This window comes from Chlorocebus sabaeus, chromosome 13 (assembly GCF_047675955.1).
Source record: "Chlorocebus sabaeus isolate Y175 chromosome 13, mChlSab1.0.hap1, whole genome shotgun sequence".
In the NCBI taxonomy this organism is placed as follows: domain Eukaryota; kingdom Metazoa; phylum Chordata; class Mammalia; order Primates; family Cercopithecidae; genus Chlorocebus; species Chlorocebus sabaeus.
In genome coordinates, this window is record NC_132916.1 from 32050420 (window position 1) to 32069824 (window position 19405).

At 43.1% G+C, this 19405-nt stretch overlaps 1 protein-coding gene across 9 annotated transcripts in view; it reads right to left on the bottom strand.

Moving 5' to 3' along the window:
- SCML4 (Scm polycomb group protein like 4) overlaps nucleotides 1-9770 on the bottom strand; it is a 127169-nt gene extending 117399 nt beyond the window's left edge. For 2 of the 9 annotated variants that reach the window (XM_008007434.3, XM_008007432.3), the window contains exon 1: nucleotides 9349-9555. Coding sequence is in view for 3 of the 9 variants with exons in the window: in XM_073022383.1 (XP_072878484.1) it covers nucleotides 9566-9590 (25 nt within the window). In the remaining 6 variants the exon portion in view is untranslated. The other 7 variants (XM_073022383.1, XM_073022388.1, XM_038001059.2 and 4 more) reach the window with 7 other exon arrangements.
- Between the last annotated feature and the right edge of the window lie 9635 nt (nucleotides 9771-19405).

Below are 19405 nucleotides of genomic sequence, written 5' to 3' on the forward strand. Positions count from 1 at the left end.
GTGGTCTCGAGCTCCCAGCCTCAGTGATCCGCCGCCCTCGGCCGCCCAAAATGCTGGGATTACAAGCATGAGCCACCGTGCCAGGCCGTACAAAGGTGCTTTCTAAAACACCATACATGTGATAAAGCCTATGCATAATCTGAAGGAGACTGACATGTGATAGAAAGGGTCTTCTGAAAACTATAGTTTTCAGAAGAAATTCACTAGCAAGCATCTTCCTAGAATGTTAAGGGCACCCCAAAGTTCCTCCCATGATCTTTGAAAGGGCTCTGCATAGTGATCATGCAGGAAACTGGCAAAACAGAACCATCTTTTTTCTAAGCCTTAATTAATCAGAGTGCTTGGGGAGGCAGGAGAAAGTAAAATGAGTGGCCGCTGTGATCCACAAGTGCTAAACAGTGATGGTAACAGCTTCGGCAGAGGGGCATTTCGGAAATGTGTCAGTGATGGTTGTATCTGATACAATCCTGGGGGCAGAGTGGGCATTCCTGCCACTTAGAGGGCACAGACCAGGGATGCTGGGTGTCCCTCAATGGGTGGAGCAGTCCCACACAATGAAAGCATTGTCTCGCCGTATAGAAATACCCCGCTTTTCTGAACCTGGGACTAACTTATTTTACAAATAAGCAATAGGTATTTCTGCTCAGCTGTAATAGACATTTTACACTTTATTTTCCAGAAATGCCATTAGTACATAAATCAAAGGAAAACTGTTTATTTTCTTCAGAATTCCAAGAGTTGTGTATCATTTTGGAAGATCACACTACCCGCAGCAGCTCATGTTATCTGAGTCACCAATCCCACTCCTCTGACTTAGACTGCATTGGAGGGGTGGCCTGGCCTGACCTTCTGGGGGCAGGTGTCAGCCCCCGATCACTTCGTTCTGTTGCCCAGAGGCAGGTGCCTGCGTTGGAAGTAATTAGCAAATACTTTGCCTCATTCTTCTTTATATTTTGGTTATGACATTATATTAATTTTTCATGAAACTTATGGGTGGGAGTGAGTTATATTATCCAGGAATTTCACCTCAGAATTGTAAACCAGGTGCTTGAATATATTTGCAATAAAAATGGGGGGTGGGTCTGATAGGCCTAAGAGCTCACTGCTTTAAAAGAAATTTTCCATAGATCAAAAATGCCTTTCCAAGTGGAAACACCAGGGAATCATTTCCTTTCTGGAACCTGCCGGACTTGGAGTGGCCCTGCCAGGCCAAGCAGGAGAGGCTGGCGCTCAGCATGAAAGAGCTCTTTCTCTTCAACCCTCACAGGTGAAAAGACATGGATGCCCCGGCCACTGCTCAAACCAGAGGAGGAAAGACTCACAGACTCCTAGGGCCGTGTGGCCCTCAATAAGTTAGTTATGTGTAATATAAGCCTCAGTTTCCCCATCTGTATGTTGGCGGTAAAAACAGCCCCTCCTGTATTGACTTCCTGCGTGGATCAAACACGGTAAGTAAGATAAAGCATGTTTCATGCTTCCCTCCACATTCCTGAGCACATAATGCTCAACTGATGCAAATGTGTATTATCGTCCGTACAGCATTTATGCTTTACAAAGCCCTTTTCCACATACTGCTTCCTTTGAACCATTCAGCAGTGGGGACTGACAGGAAGAACATCTCCAGGGAGGAGAGGAGGCTCAGGGATGCCACGATACTCACCCTAGGTCACATTGGTGGCCATGAAACTGGCTTTTCTGAATTGGAATACAGCTCCATTTAGATGGATTATGTGCAGCTCTGAACACACAAGTAGGCTCTCAGGGGAGGAAGAAGGTACTGGAGAAGAAAGGTAGGAAATTGCTAACAACTGGAGCTTCCTAACAATGGAAGGATAGAGTCTTGTGCTGTCTGCCTCCTTCCGAGACGTTAGCGGGGAGTTTGGGCCTTGACCTGGGAGAGAGGCCTTGAAACCCATTTAGTCTAAGAATCCAGGATTCACTTCGAGATCACTTCTCAGAGTATAGATTTTTGCTTTTAACTATTTCCTTGAATGTTAGATGCTTTTCCCTCAAACATATTGTTTTAGTTGTCATTTTAACTTTTCCACAGAGGAGTGAGCTAGCTGGAAAATGGTCTGGGACTTCAGTGGCACCATGATTCCAGCATAAAGTTTCCTTACTCTGTTTTAAATCTGCACTCTCAGGGATGAGAAAGAAAACCCCTGAAACTGATGTTCAATTCACAAAGTACACACGCAGAATACAGGAAATCTCTGCCAAAACGTGGCCTGAGTTTGCTTGACTTTGTCCCGGAAGTTCCATAACCTGTATTATCTGCTGTTAAAAATTTACAGGGACCAGCTGGGTCTTTGGTCCAATGGAATTTTTTTTTTCTTCAGGCATGAAAATGTCAAATATAGTCATAAAAACAATGACCTAACCTGTGCCCAGAAATATGTTTTCTAAACAATTACACTTCCAGTTAATCTCACACTACCGTGGAGCCAAGCCAATGAATAAGAACTCAATTTCTCAGCATTTGACCTGAACAGAGATTTGGGCTGCTTCCAGGGAGATACATATTAGACAAACCTTTCTGAATGTACCTTTTTGTAGGCTAGGTGCAATAGCTCACGCCTTCATCCTAGCACTTTGGGAGGCCAAGGTGGGCAGATCACCTAACGTCAGAAGCTCGAGACCAGCCTGGCCAACATGGTGAAATCCTGTCTCTACCAAAAATACAAAACTTAGCTGGGTATGGTTGTGGGCACCTGTAATCCCAGCTACTTGGGAGGCTGAGGCAGGAATCTCTTGAACCTGGGAGGCGGAGGCTGCAATAAGCTGAGATCGCACCACTGTACTCCAGCCTGGGTGACAGAGGAAGACTTCATCTCAAAAAAAAAATAGGAAAAAAAAATCACTCAATGTACTTTTTTCTTATTCTACTGTCTGATCACTCTTAGTTGCTTTATTCTTCTTTACTGGGTTCATGCCAAATGACTTCTAACTAAAAGAGAGGGCCCTAGAAAGAAAGAACCAATCCTCTATACCATCAAATCATTGGTCCCCACATATTCTCACACATATCACCTCCCAAATCGAGTACTAACTTCACATCCCTGGAGAGAGTTTATACTCACCTGGTCTCATTAAAGCAACACATGGTTGTACAGTTTCTCACTGTGGGACCAATTAACCATTTCCACATCAGGCACCAACACAACCCCACCATGCCGTTTGCCCTCTTTATTTATGTTAAGTCTCTGGTACTAATTATGTTAAGACACTCAAAACAAGAGCTATATTTTCACACCGTGGGTGGTGATTTCGAGCATTAGAACCAGCTTTTTCCCCCACTGTTTCTATGCTTTGTAATTTGCATACCAAAATTTAACGCTATCTACAGCTTTCCACTTGAAGCTTTTTTGCAAACGAGGTCTTAAAAGTGATATAGTCGAATATGCTTGGGCACTTTTGGCATCTGAAAGGGAGAATTTCCAATATAAGGGGCAGTGCCCAGATGGCTGCTGGGTTGACTCCTAAGTCTCAAGGCAAACTCCCCCAGCACAGGCCACAATGGCAACCGCATGAACCAAATCTTGCTTGAATCCAACAAATGACCACAGATTTCTCATGACTGAAAAAATGACAGAAATCCATTCCCACAGTGGAATTCTTTACTGATCAATAAACCCAACGCATTGTGCAACATTTGTGAGTTATTCTTTTTGGAATCAACAGCATGTTTTAATAGCTAATTGTTTGATAAAGCCTTGACATCACCAAAATTTCCCAATAATGAGGGCACTAAATCCTAAAGAACTGTGAAGGAAAGAGGTCAGCATCTTCTTTGGAATGTGACAAAGAATGAGAAAGATTCTTATAGTCCTATAATCACTCAGAAATGGTTAGGCCCAAAGGAATTAAGTTACATGACCCCCAAATCCTGTATCCAAAACCAAAAGCATGAATGCCCTGGAATACGCTTTCGCCTTGTGTTTTTCTCTCTGATTCTTCCTTTGCTTATTCACCAAGGCAGACTCCTTGTCAAAACAGGATTAAAATCCCGAGGCCAGCCCCAGGCCAACTTGAAGCTGCATCCAAGGCAGGGCCTTAGACGTGGTGGCTCCAAGTGTTTCATGGGCCTGGTGAGAGGGGCAGGCCCTGGCTCTAGACACCAGGAAAAAACATACAACTTAGTGTTCAACCCTGGTTTTCTCATCAGAGCAATGATGTCCCAGGATGACCTGTGGACAAAAGAGGACAGGAGAAGAGAAAATCTTTTCTTCAATTCAAAAGAAAAGGCCCCTATGGTCTATGAGCTAAGAGCTGTATGGTACTCATAGTTATTACTGAATCCTTTCTGAACTGCACTGGGGGTGTGAGAGGGAGAGTGAAGGTCAAGTGCTGGGTTGGAAGGGAGAAGGAACAGGCTCCTTTCTCTTTGTTTTATCCCACTGCCTCTTTGCTCCATACCACTTTCCCCTGGCTAGATTTAGACCCAGCCAAGGCAATTCTTTGCCTTGTTCCCAAGTTGAGTACTCATCTTCATGGGAGGCTGCACATTTCTTTAGGATTACTTTCAGGCCATATATTTCTGTTTTGAAACAATGAGGGCTTCTCTGTAATGATCAGCACAGGGAAAGGAAAAGGGCAAGGCTTTGTTTACCAAATATTCAGCTCCCCAAAGTTGAGTCACCATCGCGGGGCTAAGCAGACAACATCACCACCTTTCAAAGCACAGTGTTGACGCTATTTTTTCCCAGCATACTAATTTTATCGTAACAGCCTGCTCCACTCCTCTGCTTCTGTCTTGTGTGTTTTCTGGAAAAAGTAAGACCACTCCTCAGCCCAGCCAATTTCTCAAAAGACTAAGACAGTCTGGCTGCAGGAATGTTCAATCATTCTTGAAAATCAACAATGGTGGGTTGCATTTATCTGATCAAAAAATGCAACTGCCAAAAAAAAAAAAAAAATCACATCTGCCTCCCCACAAATGAAAATTTAGGCAGCATGTGTCTGAGTTGGTGGCAGAGTAAAGAGAAGTTTATATGGTTTCTTATCACTGGGCTAAAAGACAACTAGTAAAACTGGTATAGTGATAGTCATCCCTGGGAAACATGCAATGTGGCTGTCAAAATCTGCTCCCATTACTTCAGAGTGTCAAATGGACTCAATGGAATGACTTTTCAGCTTAATACAAAGTGAGAACTGCCACCGGGTAGTAAATTCCTTTCTGTCCTAAAACAGTAGCCCAAGAAATAATCATCCCAAGAAGCAAGAGGTGTTTTATCTCCTCCACAGTAGCAAAGGGCTTCTCCGGATTGCTAAGTGCTGATTTATTCCAGAATGCACAATTGCAGCTTGCTGCTGGTCTCCACCCCATCTGCCTGAAGGCAGGGATGTTCTTGTCTGTGTCAGAACTGCCTGCTTTACACAGCAGGAAGCCTTGTCACCGGTATCCAGCCCTGGCCACGTCTCTTGGCTGAGAGAAGCAGGAGCCCAGCAGTGCTAACATTTGAAAGATCCAGAGGGAAGAGAGGAGGCTGACTTTTGAAGGGATGATCTGCATCCATCACCACTTGCCTTCCAGATGCTATACCCAAATAGCAGTGTCCCTCCTGAGGCTGTCCCTGAATGCCACCCACCAGTGACCAGCAGCACTGGGAGGGTTGCGTGTGTGTGTGTGTGTGTGCGCGTGTGTGCGTGTGCATGTCTGAGAAGGGCTGTTGTGGGGAAGGCTGCTCTGCAATGCTGAATGCTCCTGTCTGTGCCTCTTCAGACATTAATATATGCAGATCAGAAGAAGCTAAATTCCAAGCCTCTGTAAGCATGTCCAAAATGGCCCTGCTGCCCAAAGTGCCTCTTCAAGTCTCAATCTAAAGATCAGCATTTGACAAACCGCGGGTGAGAGTTTGCAAAAACATGGAGTGAGCCCTTGCCAGAATTGAAACCAAGATGAGTGCAACAACAATGAAAAAAGCTTAGAACCCACTGGCTGGCAGCCAAGGCGTTCGGACTTAGTATGGGCATATCAACAAATGCAGGGTTCGCCACGGCAATGTACAGCAGAGACTCTAGTAGAGATTTACAGCAGACTGGAGTACTGCGCTCTTGCAAATGCAGAAGTTTAGGGTGGGGAAAGGTAGAAAAGAAAAAAAAGAAGAAAGATAAAGTGACATATTCAAATGCAATTCAAACATTTCAAGCTACTCTTTTGACCTTAGAAATTTTACCATGATTTGGGTGATCCTAATGGTCTGTGGACCACGTTGGAAAATGTCACAATAGATGTTTGAATTAAAATCCAGTAGGTTTGCCAAAAGACCAATTGTTAAAAATTGGCAGCATTCCAGAGAACTTACTAGGCTGCCTACTGCCCCGGGGCTGAGAGAACTGCTAATTCCAGAGAAAGTTAATTATCACCTTATTGATAAAAGGGTAATTTTTAAAGCTTGTGGTGTGGCTTTTGTGACTCATTAATTAAAATTTAGAGTAATTTACTAGATACCCTGGTGGCTTCTGTTACATTATATCTGTACCAAGCCGTTTAATGTCTCTCCCAGGGGCTATTTTTAATCCCCCTCGTCTCGCCTCACCTGTCTGCTTTTGAAGGCAATGAAAACATTAAAAAACGTGTAAATCTAAAACTAGCCTTTTGAGAGATTGCAGAATGAGGAAAGAAGATGTCCAGGGAGACATGTTTTAAAAGTTCCTTCTTAGAAATGTCGAATTTGCCCACCAAAAGAGAGAAGCTTGTGTGATCACACCAAAGGCAATTGCTTTCACAAACTTCATCCGCAAAATGTTAGACAAGATTTTATGCTCCATGACAATTAGATTAAAAGAGGGTCTTTTCTCATCTCCTTTCCCTGCTTTCCCCTTCCATCCCCAAATACAATCTGAGGACTCAGGGGAAGAATGACACTGGAGATGCTTGCTATCCTAAGGCTCCCAGCCCAATGAGGGGTAGCATCGCCTCCCGCGCTCTTTGGGACTTGTGGAGTGAGATGAGCACATCCCAGCTCCCTGGTATCTACCCATGTGATATTGAGGTTTCCAGGGGCAGGGACTTGGGGAGGAAAATTGTCCCGCAGATCCCTAACAGGGCCCTGTAAGTGCCTTTCAAGCTCCAGCCACCACCTCTGCCTGGACCAAAAGTTCTCTAAGGTGCCTGTCATAAAGGATGTGTGGACACGTGTGTGATGTGTCCTCAGGCCACACAAAATTGTAAACAGACCTATGAAGCACTCTAACATTTCAGCCTCCAGACTCCCAGAAAGGTTATTCCTCTCCAAGCATTCCTTGTTATGATTTCAGGGAACTTCAGTTAAGTTTCCTTAAACGTGTTGAAATGAAGTATTTGAGATCCAAAATTGAGAGTAAAAATACATAAACAGCAGAGATGATTTTCTCATCATTTCAAATTTTAAAAATTAAAAAAGTATTTGTACTTTGGGGTAGTGTTTGAATTTTTTAATAGGAAATGTTACTGAATATTTTTTAAAGTCAATACTGTTTTGAACTCTCATTATAAAAGTTCTTGCAGCAAGTGACAGTATTTAGGTCTGGCTTGTTTTCTGTAGGCTGAGCTGCTTACCTTACCTGCCGCTTGCTAGAGGAGACAGTCTTTCACCCTCGCCCCCAGGAGTCGAGAACCAGAAAGTGAAACTGCTTCTGCTGGTTTCCCTGGCCTCGAAAACACACCATCAAAAGCAAAGAAATGATGAAAAGCAACTTACTCTTGTTTCTCTTATTGTTTTCTTGTCTTTCTATTACCATTCATTTACTCTTTTCTTTTTTTTTTGCAGCAAGATAAAAGTAATTTTGGGGGCACAGGGTAGAAATGTAAACACGTTAAACATGAAAGAACTGGATTTTTGTGGGATTTGCACTTTTGTTTTAATTCCACAAATGAAGCAAACTGATGAATTTACCAAAATATTTCAAAGCTCATCTGCATACACAATTTAAAAAGCTAAAGAAAACACATTCATTTTTTTTTTAATCTGTCAAAAAGCCTGTTTAAAAGTCAAAGATTGTGCAGCCACCAACTTCCCTAAAACTGAAGATTCTACGTTAACCTTTTATTTGAGTTTAGACGATCACACAGTACCGATTTTCCAGGTAATCTTCACCCAGCTGCTGTTGCTCAAATAGCCCCTCATTTTTTCAGACTCATTCTACCAAGCAACACAAAAAATGCTCCACAGAAATTTTATAACCCCCGGATAGTTTAACACATTAAGAATTCCTTTATAGTTATTTTTACATTTTTATGCTTTCACTCCAGATATTCTATTTTGCTTTAAAAAAAAAAAAGTGGAGAAAAAAACGCAGCTATAATCCTCATTCTTCAAAAATGGTTCCTCTGGTTGAAAAGAAAGAAAAACAGCATACAACAGAACACCCTGATTCTCAAGTGCCTGGATTACTTTCTCAAGTACTGTAGTGTCTGAGATCAGTAAAAAACCACTTTCTCAGAAAGCCACCGATTGTCTAACCCTCATGAGTACCGTCATGGAATCTAGAGACACCTCTCGTTCATGATCACAGATAGTGGAAAGAACTTTGACTCAAGCACCTCAACTCAGCAAAACAGCTCAGCAGCCTGCACCCTGGCCTCATCCACTGCTCCTGTCCAGCCAGCAAGTAACCTGGAAAGGACCCTTCATGCTCTGGGAGGAGCACATGGAAGCTGGTTCAAATCGCAGCACTCCACCTGGGAAGGAGGTGATTTTGAGCTTGGGAAAACTGCTGCTAATACTCCATAGTCACCAGGTTTTTCCCCCAAAAATGAATTAAAACCAGAAACTAGCAATAAATATTATTCTTATTTATGCCTGATAAATTAGGAAATACCAGCACAAAGACATGTAAAATATTCTACCTGGCATATTTGAAATAAAATTAAATTTAAAAAACCACTTTTACATGTTCATAACATACCAATTTTAATAACCAAATTTTAGGCAAATATTTTTATCCCAAGACATACTATAGTTTTTTTAAATTAAAAAGCAAAACAAAGCAAAATTATCATGAAGGGAAAAAAAATAACTAACCGGTTACTTGAGTTCACATTTGGAAAAAAATAACTTTCTAGGTATTTAAATGTAGAGTTAAAGAGTAATGAACATGTATATAGCCCAAATTTATAAACTATGTAATTCAATGTTACATTTTCCCTTCTGAGATCTGGTTAATAAATCAAATGCTGTACTTTGCATATGAGGAGCTAAAGTTTACCCACTGGACTCAGTGGTTTTAGTGCAGGACACTCCTGTGCGTTGCCATAGAGGTAGGCATGCAACCCAGAAAAACTAAAACAGGTAACCTGTCATGCTGACAGTTACAAGAGAAAGATCCCGTGTCAACGGCACGCCTCCAATTGTGCATCTCCCTTACCTACAGCTTGTTCACCAGAGCCCTGAGCAGGTTGTTTACCAGGTCAGGAGTGTTGACTCAGAAGACAGATGACTTTCAGCACATGCAAACCGAGTATTGCAAAAGCTATCTTCCACCCGTGTTAGTAGCTCACAGTTAGTCTCCAGCAGCCCTGCGCTCCAGCTGCAAACATCTCATTAGACTAATGCATTCAGCACAGGCAGAAAACTCGATTTACCATAGCTACAGCAATGAATTTCCATTACGATGACAGCTTCAACCACATCATGTCCGGAAAACCAGCCAACCACTGGCTTTTAAAGAACACACACATTTTACATGCAGAAAATGAGGCCTGTGTGTGTGTGTGTGTGTGTGTGTGTGTGTGTGTGTGTGTGTTTCGTGTTTCCTTCCTCTTAGCAGCCCAACTAAGAGAAATGTGCAGTGTAGCTTTTTGTCGATATGAGCTGCAAGGTAATGACACTTCTGCTTCTTTGGTAGTTACGTCCTTGTAATAACCTGAATTATGTCACAATGGTTAGAATGGGTGTTTCCAACATTTCAGTTTTCATTACCCCTCCTCTGTTGCCATAGAAACCAGACTGTAACATCATCTCTTTGTCCCAATCCTGCAGCAGTGTGGGCCAACACCAGGCTTATAAGACACTGGTGATCTGAGAGAGTGAATGTTTGACTTTGAACAAATGAAACAAAAAGAAATATTACAACAGCATCATTGTTCAGGAGAGGCTGTGTGATTCCCAGAGCAGTGTGCCTATCCAGGTGTGTGCACACACCATGTTTGTACACATTAACTCAGCGGCTGCCCACAACACATGTGTACAGTTCATTAAAGCTGGCCCTGACTTTGGCTCCAGACCTGTGTGTGTGTAAGCATCTCTACCCACCTCAACGTGGTGGGACCTGCACAGGATAGAAACAGGGAAAGGGTGACTACTCATTCTCATGCCCCAGTGCATTTTCTGTGGGAAATCAATTTATGCTGGCGAAGGGACCTTTTCTTTTCCTTTCTATTTGTAAAGTGGAGCAGGGCTTCCCATTGCCCATTTCATCCACTCTGGGATATTGGCATATTCACAGGTATTTCCTACAAGATGAAACATCCACTCTACGAACATGTGGCTTACTCGTAGGGATGAGCAGCAAACAAATTTAGCCAGGACTAAATATCAACCAGGGCTAATTAAGGTTTAGGCCACAACCTGGCCAGTTACTGAGAGTGAAAAAAACTGCAATTAACAACTTGAGGTTTCCCTGAATATATGTGCAGAGCACATTAGAAGTACGTAAGAAATCTCTCCTCTGAAATTTATTATGAAAATATAAAAAATTGTTTTAAGTCAAAGCCTTGTAATTAATTGAGCAAGAAGTAGTTCACTACTTTAGTTCATCAAATTTTGTTGTTTTGTGTGGGAAAAGGCAGGTTCGGTAGTTTGCCTTTTCCTTTCATATAAATTGATTTCACTAAAGAAGAAAGAGGAAGAGGAGAAGAAAAGAAAATAAGATGGATGGGCCAGGTGCAGTGGCTCATGCCTGTAATTCCAGCACTTTGGGAGGCCGAGGCAGGTGGATCACTTGAGGTCAGGAGTTTGAGACCAGCCTGGCCAACATGGAGAAACCTTATCTCTACTAAAAATACAAAAATTAGCCAGGAAGCTTGGTGGTGCATGCCTGTAATTCCAGCTACTTGGGAGGCTGAGGCAGGAGAATCACTTGAACCTGGGAGGCAGAGGTTGCAGTGAGCTGAGATCGCGCCACTGCACTCCAGCCTGGGTGACAGAGTGAAACTCCATCAAAAATGGAAGGAAGGAAGGAAGGAAGGAAGGAAGGAAGGAAGGAAGGAAGGAAGGAAGGAAGGAAGGAAGGAAGGAAGGAAGGAAGGAAGGAAAGAAAGGAAAGCAAAAGAAGAAAAAAGAAAAGAAAAGAAAGACGATGGATGATTTAAATTTGGATAGCATCTCTGTCCCAGCTGCAGTGGTTATTATACTCACGCCCGTGGCCTCATACATGCCACACTACATTGAACTTGAAGCACCTGGAATGGGCTGAGATATTAGACCAGTTTTCACTCTAAAGTGCTTCTTAGGATTAAAAAAAAAAAAAATGTTTCTTAAGTAATCAGAAATATTCTCCAAGTCCTGTAACAGAAGAAAAAGGGTCGGCAGAATCTACCCAAAAGAAAGGAGTTGCTGGTTTTCCTCCCCAGCTCTGTGAGCGTTTCTCACTCTGATCCTCAGGCCCAACCTCCTTGCCTCCTCCCAGATGGGCTACCATTGTCCTTGTCCTTTTCCTCAAGGTGGGTGCATGGGGGAAGCAGCCACTGTCATCTAACAGGCCAACTTGGTAATAAAGCCTACAGCTGAAATCAACAAAAACTGGATTGCTTGGGCGCAGTGGCTCACGCCTGTAATCCCAGCACTTTGGGAGGCCGAGGCGGGCAGATCACGAGGTCAGGAGATCGAGACCATCCTGGCAAACACGGTGAAACCCCATCTCTACTAAAAATATAAAAAATTAGCCGAGCGTGGTGGCAGGCGCCTGTAGTCCCAGCTACTCTGGAGGCTGAGGCGGGAGAATGGTGTGAACCTGGGAGGCAGAGCTTGCAGTGAACTGAGATTGCGCCACTGCACTCCAGTTTGGGCGACAGAGCGATACTCTATCTCAAAAAAATATATATGTGTATATATACATTTTACATATACATTTAGGTAAATAACATCTATTTACTTAAACATATTATTCAAAATATTTGACATTTAATTTAATAAATTATTCATTTAAATTATGTAATTTAATAAATTTAATCAATATGTAAATATACGTATTTAAATATCTTTATATTTTTATTTAAATATATATTTACATTTTTATTTAAATATACATTTGTTTTTTCTTAAATATGTATTTATATTTTTATTTAAATGTATATTTATAATTTTTATTTAAATATATCTATATATACACACATTTATTTAAATATATATATATATAAACTTACTGGGATTTCTTTCTTAATACAACCAGGAACATAGCCTTTAATAACTTAAATCAATATTTTTTAAAATCCTAAATGTTTTTAATTCCAAGAAAAATTTAAGTTAAACATGTAAGAGAAAAGAAATTTGATGGTATAACTGGTATTAGCTGAGGGGTCTGTTAAGAAGAAAAGTGACCACTCTGAGCTAGCATCTCTCTAAGTCTTGTACATCCCTGTCCCATGAACAGGGTGCTTAGGTTGTGCCACGCTGTTAATTTTCTTTGGCGCTGTGGTTACATTTCTGTCTCAGGCCACAAGCAGCATGTTCCACTCTCTCCACACAAGTGCTATTGGGCTGGTGGTTAACAGGCAACCAGAGGGAGCAAGTTAATTTGGGGGCCTCCCAAATGCAAATCTACTTAGAGTAGCCTCCATTTGAAGAGTAATCCTTCTGTCAGCTGCTGTTAAAGACATCCTTCACGTTGAAAATGGCTTTTGTCCTAAAGAGTTGTGTTTTCCAACACAAGCATCAGATCGAGAGGACTCTGTCTTAGACTGGCAGTCAGTGCTACTGCCAAAACAACCTTTGTTATAACAATGATAGCTAACGTTTACTGAAGAATTACGTGTGAAACCCTTCTCATTTTGCATCCCATTTACGACAATCCTATGAAGTAGGTATTATGATACTATCCCCATCTTAGAGATAAGGAAACTGAGACTTAGGGATGTTAAATAACTTGCCCAAGGACACACAGCTTAGAAGTGGGTAGATACAGGTCTGACCCAGGCAGTCTGTGCCCAAAGACACTCTAATTCATCATTCCACCTCATGGTTCCTGGCACTTCCCCTTGTTCCAGCCCTACCACTAACCCAATGACATGGGTGAAATCATTGACTGTCTATAACACGGGAGAAGGAAACAAGGGACTAGATCATCTTTGTGGTCACTTATGGCTCTGACATTTCACAATCCTAAGAACTGCTTTATCTCTAACTTAAAGCATCGGTCTGCTGGAACAGTACGATGCTTTGGGTTGGAGGAGTGCTTAGTTGTGATTATGGATATGGCCATGATTACAAAGGGGCAAAAAGTACCCTTTCTCTCATTAGGATAAGACCTAGTAAACTAGAGCTTTGGACACCAATTTGCAGTAAAGGTAGGGAGGAGAGAGCATGGAGAGAGAACAGGAAGAAAAGCTAAGATTCCATTCCTGTGGTAAGGAAGGGAGAACAGCCTCCCACACTCAAGAGGCCCCACAGCTTTCCTTCCACATCATTCAACACAAGTTTGAGAACCTTAGGGGCTATGGAAGGTATAAGGCTTGTGATTACCATTTTGCACCAAATGGTTAACCTAATTAGTCAGACTACACAAGAGTGGGTGCCAGATCTCTTGACTCCCCAGTCTATCACTTCTTAACCCAAAAGTCAGCCTTCCATGGGGCCAGATCTTAGCTTCAACTACTCAAGCAGGGATCTTTGAAAGTTAAAGATAAAACTGTTCTTTGTAGTGAAGATAAACAAAAAACAACCTAAATCACAGAATACCCAAAGCACCCCCGAAAAGGTTGTCATAGAAGAACATGGAATGAAACTTTTAAAATGTTCTCAATACATGTTTGCTAAAATACTGCAGTTTACAAAATAATATGTGGGATAGAATTTTATTTTGAAAAAACTAATGATTTGCAAAATATAAGAGATGTTACGAGCAATGATTCTTCCCAGCACTTTGGGAGGCTGCACTGAGAGAATCGCTTGAGTTCAGGAGTTCAAGACCAGCCTGGGCAACATGGGAGACCTTGTCGCTACAAAAAGTTAGAAAGAAAAAAATTAACCAGGCATGGTGGTGCGTGCCTGTAGTCCCAGCTACTCGGTAGGCTGAGGTGGGAGGAATGCTTGAGCAGTGGGGAGGGCGAAGCTGCAGTGAGTTGTGATGGTGCCACTGCGCTCCAGGTTGTGCGACAGAGCAAGACCCTGCCTAAAAAAAAAAACAAAAAAGAAAGAAAAAATAGTAATGATTCCTTGGTGATATAATTTTTATCTTTGTAATATTTTTCTTTTATATTTTCTGCACAAGAACACCCATTTCTTTTGTGATAATCAAAAGTGGTGTGAATTCTTATAAGTGGGAGCTGAACAATGAGAACACACAGACACAGGAGGAACATCACACACCAGGGCCTGTCGAGGGGTGGGGAGCAAGGGTGGGGAGAGCATTAGGACAAATACCTAATGTATGTGGGGCTTAAAACCTAGATGACAGGTTGATGGGTGCAGCGAACCACCATGGCACATGTATGCCTATGTAACAAACCTGCACATTCTGCACATGTATCCCAGAACTTAAAGTAAAATAAATAAATAAATAAATATTAGTTCTATTTTTTAAAACTGGTATGAATTAATTGATTGGTAACAGAATTTTTCCTTGTCATACTGGCAAACATATTTGATAATGGTTCTCATAAATGTTAAGTCTCAAATTTCATCATTAAAATAAAACTAAAAGCTTTGTCAGCCCAGTGGCTGTAGGTTAGCCAGTGCCCCGAGTCTGAAACCTGCTCCCACATCCTCCATGATGGGCTTCACTATCACGAATATTTCTGGAGCCCTTGCGGGGTGCTTAGTGCAGCCAATACAAAAATTAGGGACATATTCCCTATCCTTCCCCACCCAAGGGCCCCTGCCATCAGCAGGGTCCTCTCAGAGCTGATAATACTCTGTCTTGTTTTTAGTCAAGCCATGTGCTAAAGACATAGGAAGTTGGTGATTGAATCAAGTAAAAAACACTCTCATCCAAGGAAAGAATGACTCACTCAAATTCTCTCGGGCCCAAAACATGGCTCCTCTCAGACAGGGCCTCCTCTCCTTGTGGCTCTGGGCCTGGGACCCTGGCTAATATTCAAGGACTGACTGAGTGGAAGCATTTGCCTCAAGATCTGGCAGTTTTGGTGGGAGCAGAGCCCAGAGACCCTTATCCCAGGGGCTGTGTCTGGTAAGGGGTTGGATGGTAAGGGCAGGTGGCTGACAGCTGGGAGAACTGAGAGGGACAACATCAGGGACTTTTCTTTGGTCACAGTGAGGCTTATGTTAATTCTAAGATGGCAGGGAATAGGTCTTCTCCACTGGTAACCCCAGCATGTAGTGCAGTGGTAACCCCTTCTCCACTGGTAACCCCAGCATGTAGTGCAGTGGTAATCCCTTCTCCACTGGTAACCCCAGCATGTAGTGCAGTGGTAACCCCTTCTCCACTGGTAACCCCAGCATGTAGTGCAGTGGTAACCCCTTCTCCACTGGTAACCCCAGCATGTAGTGCAGAGCCTAGTCCGTAGTAGGAAATCAACAAATAATTATTACTGAATGAATGAAAGAAACTGGAAGTTAAAGTGGGAGATCTCATCTTAATCTATGTTAGTACAGGCTTTTAGAACTGATTCCTTTCTCTCACAGAAGTGATTGATGTCAGATGTCTGTTATCAGAAAAAAACATCATTCATTAAAATTCAAAGGAAGACTTCCCTTTACTCTTTGTTCCTTTGTTCTATTAAAACGTTATCTCTGTGATCATTTCTGCTTTGAGTTGTATTTCTTGGTAACAAATGAGCTTTAATTCAAATGCGTGATCTCCAAGCACTAGGTTTCTCTTTCCCGCCTGCGATATTTCCCCAAAGTTAGATAGGAGAAACAAACCCAGAGTGCCCTCAGTACTCTGCCTAGAGCACTGAGAAGCTTCTAGAATTAGTAAATGTGAGTCTCAGTCAAACCTCTATGTGTGCTCCAAAGAGCCAGAATGACAGACTTCAAATAAAGTAATGAGTACCTGTAATTTCAGCTGATAACAGTTACTGCTTCTGGGCTCAATTTCTATGGCAAAGGGGTGTAACGCAGAAAGGCAAGAGATGAGGGGAGGTGGACAGAGAGGCCCATCAAAGAGAGACTCTACATTTTTAAAAGTTCATGTAAAAGATAGTTTTGGGGATTGCCTGCAGTTTCTAGAATAAAGACGTTTATCACCTGAGGTTCCATCTCCCTTTATTTGAGGGAAGATCTCCAAGATGGGTTTCTTAGTAACAAAAAAGCAAGAATACAACCATTGTCCTTAGAACAAAACTTGAATCTGAATACAGATGATGCAGTCTGAAATTTTCATGCTCAAACAAACAAACAAACAAACAAACAAAAACCACACAACTCATTGGTGAATAAAAAGCAACTGGTTGATCAATTCGTCTTAAGGACAGCCAACTTCAGTGTGGACCATATCTATGATAAGCCCACATGAACTAGAAGTGAACCTAGAGGCTGGGACTGGAGAATAGAGGAGGAAAGAAGAGGGAAGTAAGTTTGCAAGTAATAGTAAAAACAGCTCAAAACTGGCTTTTTTAAAAATGAAGGACATTCAGCCAGGTGCAGTGGCTCATGCCTGTAGTCCCAGCACTTTGGGAGCCCAAAGCGGGCAGATTACTTGCAGTCAGGAGTTCAAGACCAGCCTGGCCAAAGTGGCGAAACCCATCTCTACTAAAAATAGAAAAATTAGGCCAGGCGCGGTGGCTCACGCCTGTCATACCAGCACTTTGGGAGGCCGAGGCGGGGAGGATCACGAGGTCAGGAGATCGAAACCATCCTGGCTAACATGGTGAAACTCTGTCTCTACTAAAAAATACACACACACACACACACACACACACACACACACACAATTAGCCAGGCATGGTGGCACACGCCTGTAGTCCCAGCTACTCGGGAGGCTCAGGCAGGAGAATGGCGTGAACCTGGGAGGCGGGGCTTGCAGTGAGCTGAGGTCACGCCACTACACTCCAGCCTGGGCGACAGAGGGAGACTCCATCTCAAAAAAAAAAAAAAAAAAGAAAAGAAAAGAAAAATTAACCCAGGGTGGTGGTGCATGCCTGTAGTCCCAGCTACTTGGGAGGCGGAGGCACGAGAACCATTTGAACACAAGAGGCAGAGGTTGCAGTGAGCTGAGACTGTGCCACTGCACTCTTGCCTGGGCGATAGAGAGAGACCCCATCTCAAAAAATAAAAATAAAATTAAAGGGCATTCAGTGGCAGGGAGTCCAATGAGCTTAGGCAAGGGTGACCCAACAGTTGGTCAATAACATCACCAAAGATCTGGTCTGAATCATCTTATGCCTGGCCTCCCTTATGGTCACAGTTCTGTTGCCAGCTGCTTCCAGGCCACATGCTTCCCCCTTTCCCACCCAGCACAAGGGAGAGCCTCTCCAGGCGACTTCCACAGAGGAGCAAGGAAGCTTCTTTCCTAGAACTTCTGGTTAACATCCCTCTCATCTCATTGGCTGGAACTGGGCCACATCCCATTCCTGAACCAAAGACTGCCACTGGGAAATGCTGATTGGCTTAATTTCACCTTTGAAACTGGCGGGACCCTCTGCTTTCTGCCAGGCACTGGAGCTGTCTGGGGAGAAATGGACACCTGAATGACAATTGCAGGGCTCTTACTCAGTACAAGGGAAGATAAATTGGTGCTAAAGGCCAAAATCAGCAAGAAGCAACTGACTAGCAGAAGGTGGGGTGAAGGAGACCAGGAAGAAGAGAGGCCACAGGGAAGGGGAGAGGATAGGGTGCTGTGCACTGCACGTGTGACCTCCTGCCCTCTCAGACCCCGATCTGTAGGAAGAGCCACAGAAATGAGGAAATGCTTGCTATGGTTGAAGTTCTTGCAGAAACTCGTGAAGAGGCTGAGGTTTGTATCCTGGGTTGATGCAGGTGAAACCACATTAGTATATGAGAAGCTAGGGGCCAGGACCAAAAAGATTATGAAAGTGAGTCTAGGAAAGGAGGCTACTATGCCGGGAAGACTCTGGACTTAACTGGGCTGCGGACATTGGGATATAAGAGGCAGAAAGGCAGCTATCTGACAAAGGGGCCGTAGCCATGTAAGTTGGGCATATAGTTAGCTGAATTCCATCCTTTCTTACAAGGTGAGTGACCTTCTAGAAAGGAAGGCTTGACTGGATATTGACATTCTCAAGATGGGTTGTTTAAGATTGAACAACTTAGTCTTTAAGAGAAGTACTGTGCACTACTCAGACCGCCTTATCTGGCTCTAAGGCCACACTGTGTGTGTTGTTGGGTAGGGGTGAAGAGCCGGGCCCTATCTGAATCAGGAAATTGGTGGGAGGGTCCGTTCTCTCCGCTTGAACCCTGTGGAGGCTGCAGGCAAGCACTGGGGACCTAGCCACGGGGTAGCTGGAGGAGCTGGTGAGTGGGTTCTGCAAGGCTGAGGAGCTCAGGGGACACCTGAGGACTGTCTGGACTGCTTGCTTCCAGCAGTAACAAGACGTGGCAGCACCGTCTGGGAATGGATCCTTGGACTGACCTACCAGTGACCAAAACCAGCAAAGACTCCTTTGAACTAAGTATGAAACCCAGAGAGCTTAGAGGACTCTCCGGAGAGGAAGTCCAGGCTTCCCCCAATTTTTGTGAGAAAGGGTCCAGCTCAGAGATATATTAATATGATATTCATACTGAAAGGAATGTGAATAGCAAAATCTGAAAATTAGAAAAAAATGTTTTACAAGAAATGTACAAGTTGGATGGGAAGCTCACTGGCTCAGTGCAGGGATTCCGGCTTGACCATGTCCATGGCCTGAGCCCAGAATCTCAACCCCAGCATGCTTCAGCTCCTCATGCCTGAAACAGGGATGCTAAGACTGGCGTGTAAGTTAAATGAGTTACGCTGCATATGATGTAAAGTTGTTGGAATAGTGCTTGGCACATATATGAGGGGTCATAATAAGGAAAAGGGAATTTAAGTGGCATAAATACACTATGACAAATGGAAGGAAAAGGGAATAAAAGCAACAAAATTGTAGAAGCTGCGAAGTGGATGAACAAGAGGTAACTGACCTGGCAGACCCAAGAAACTGGGCCTTTTTATTCTCAAAAAAGCACACAGTTCACACCACAGAACCCAGAAAGTCTCTTAAACTGGAAGTCCCAGGAATCGCCAAAAGCAGAAGTTGGGAGGACTGAAAACAACACTGAATCTCCTTCCCACCCCTGTGCTGCTGGTGACAGCCCCTTAACCCTGA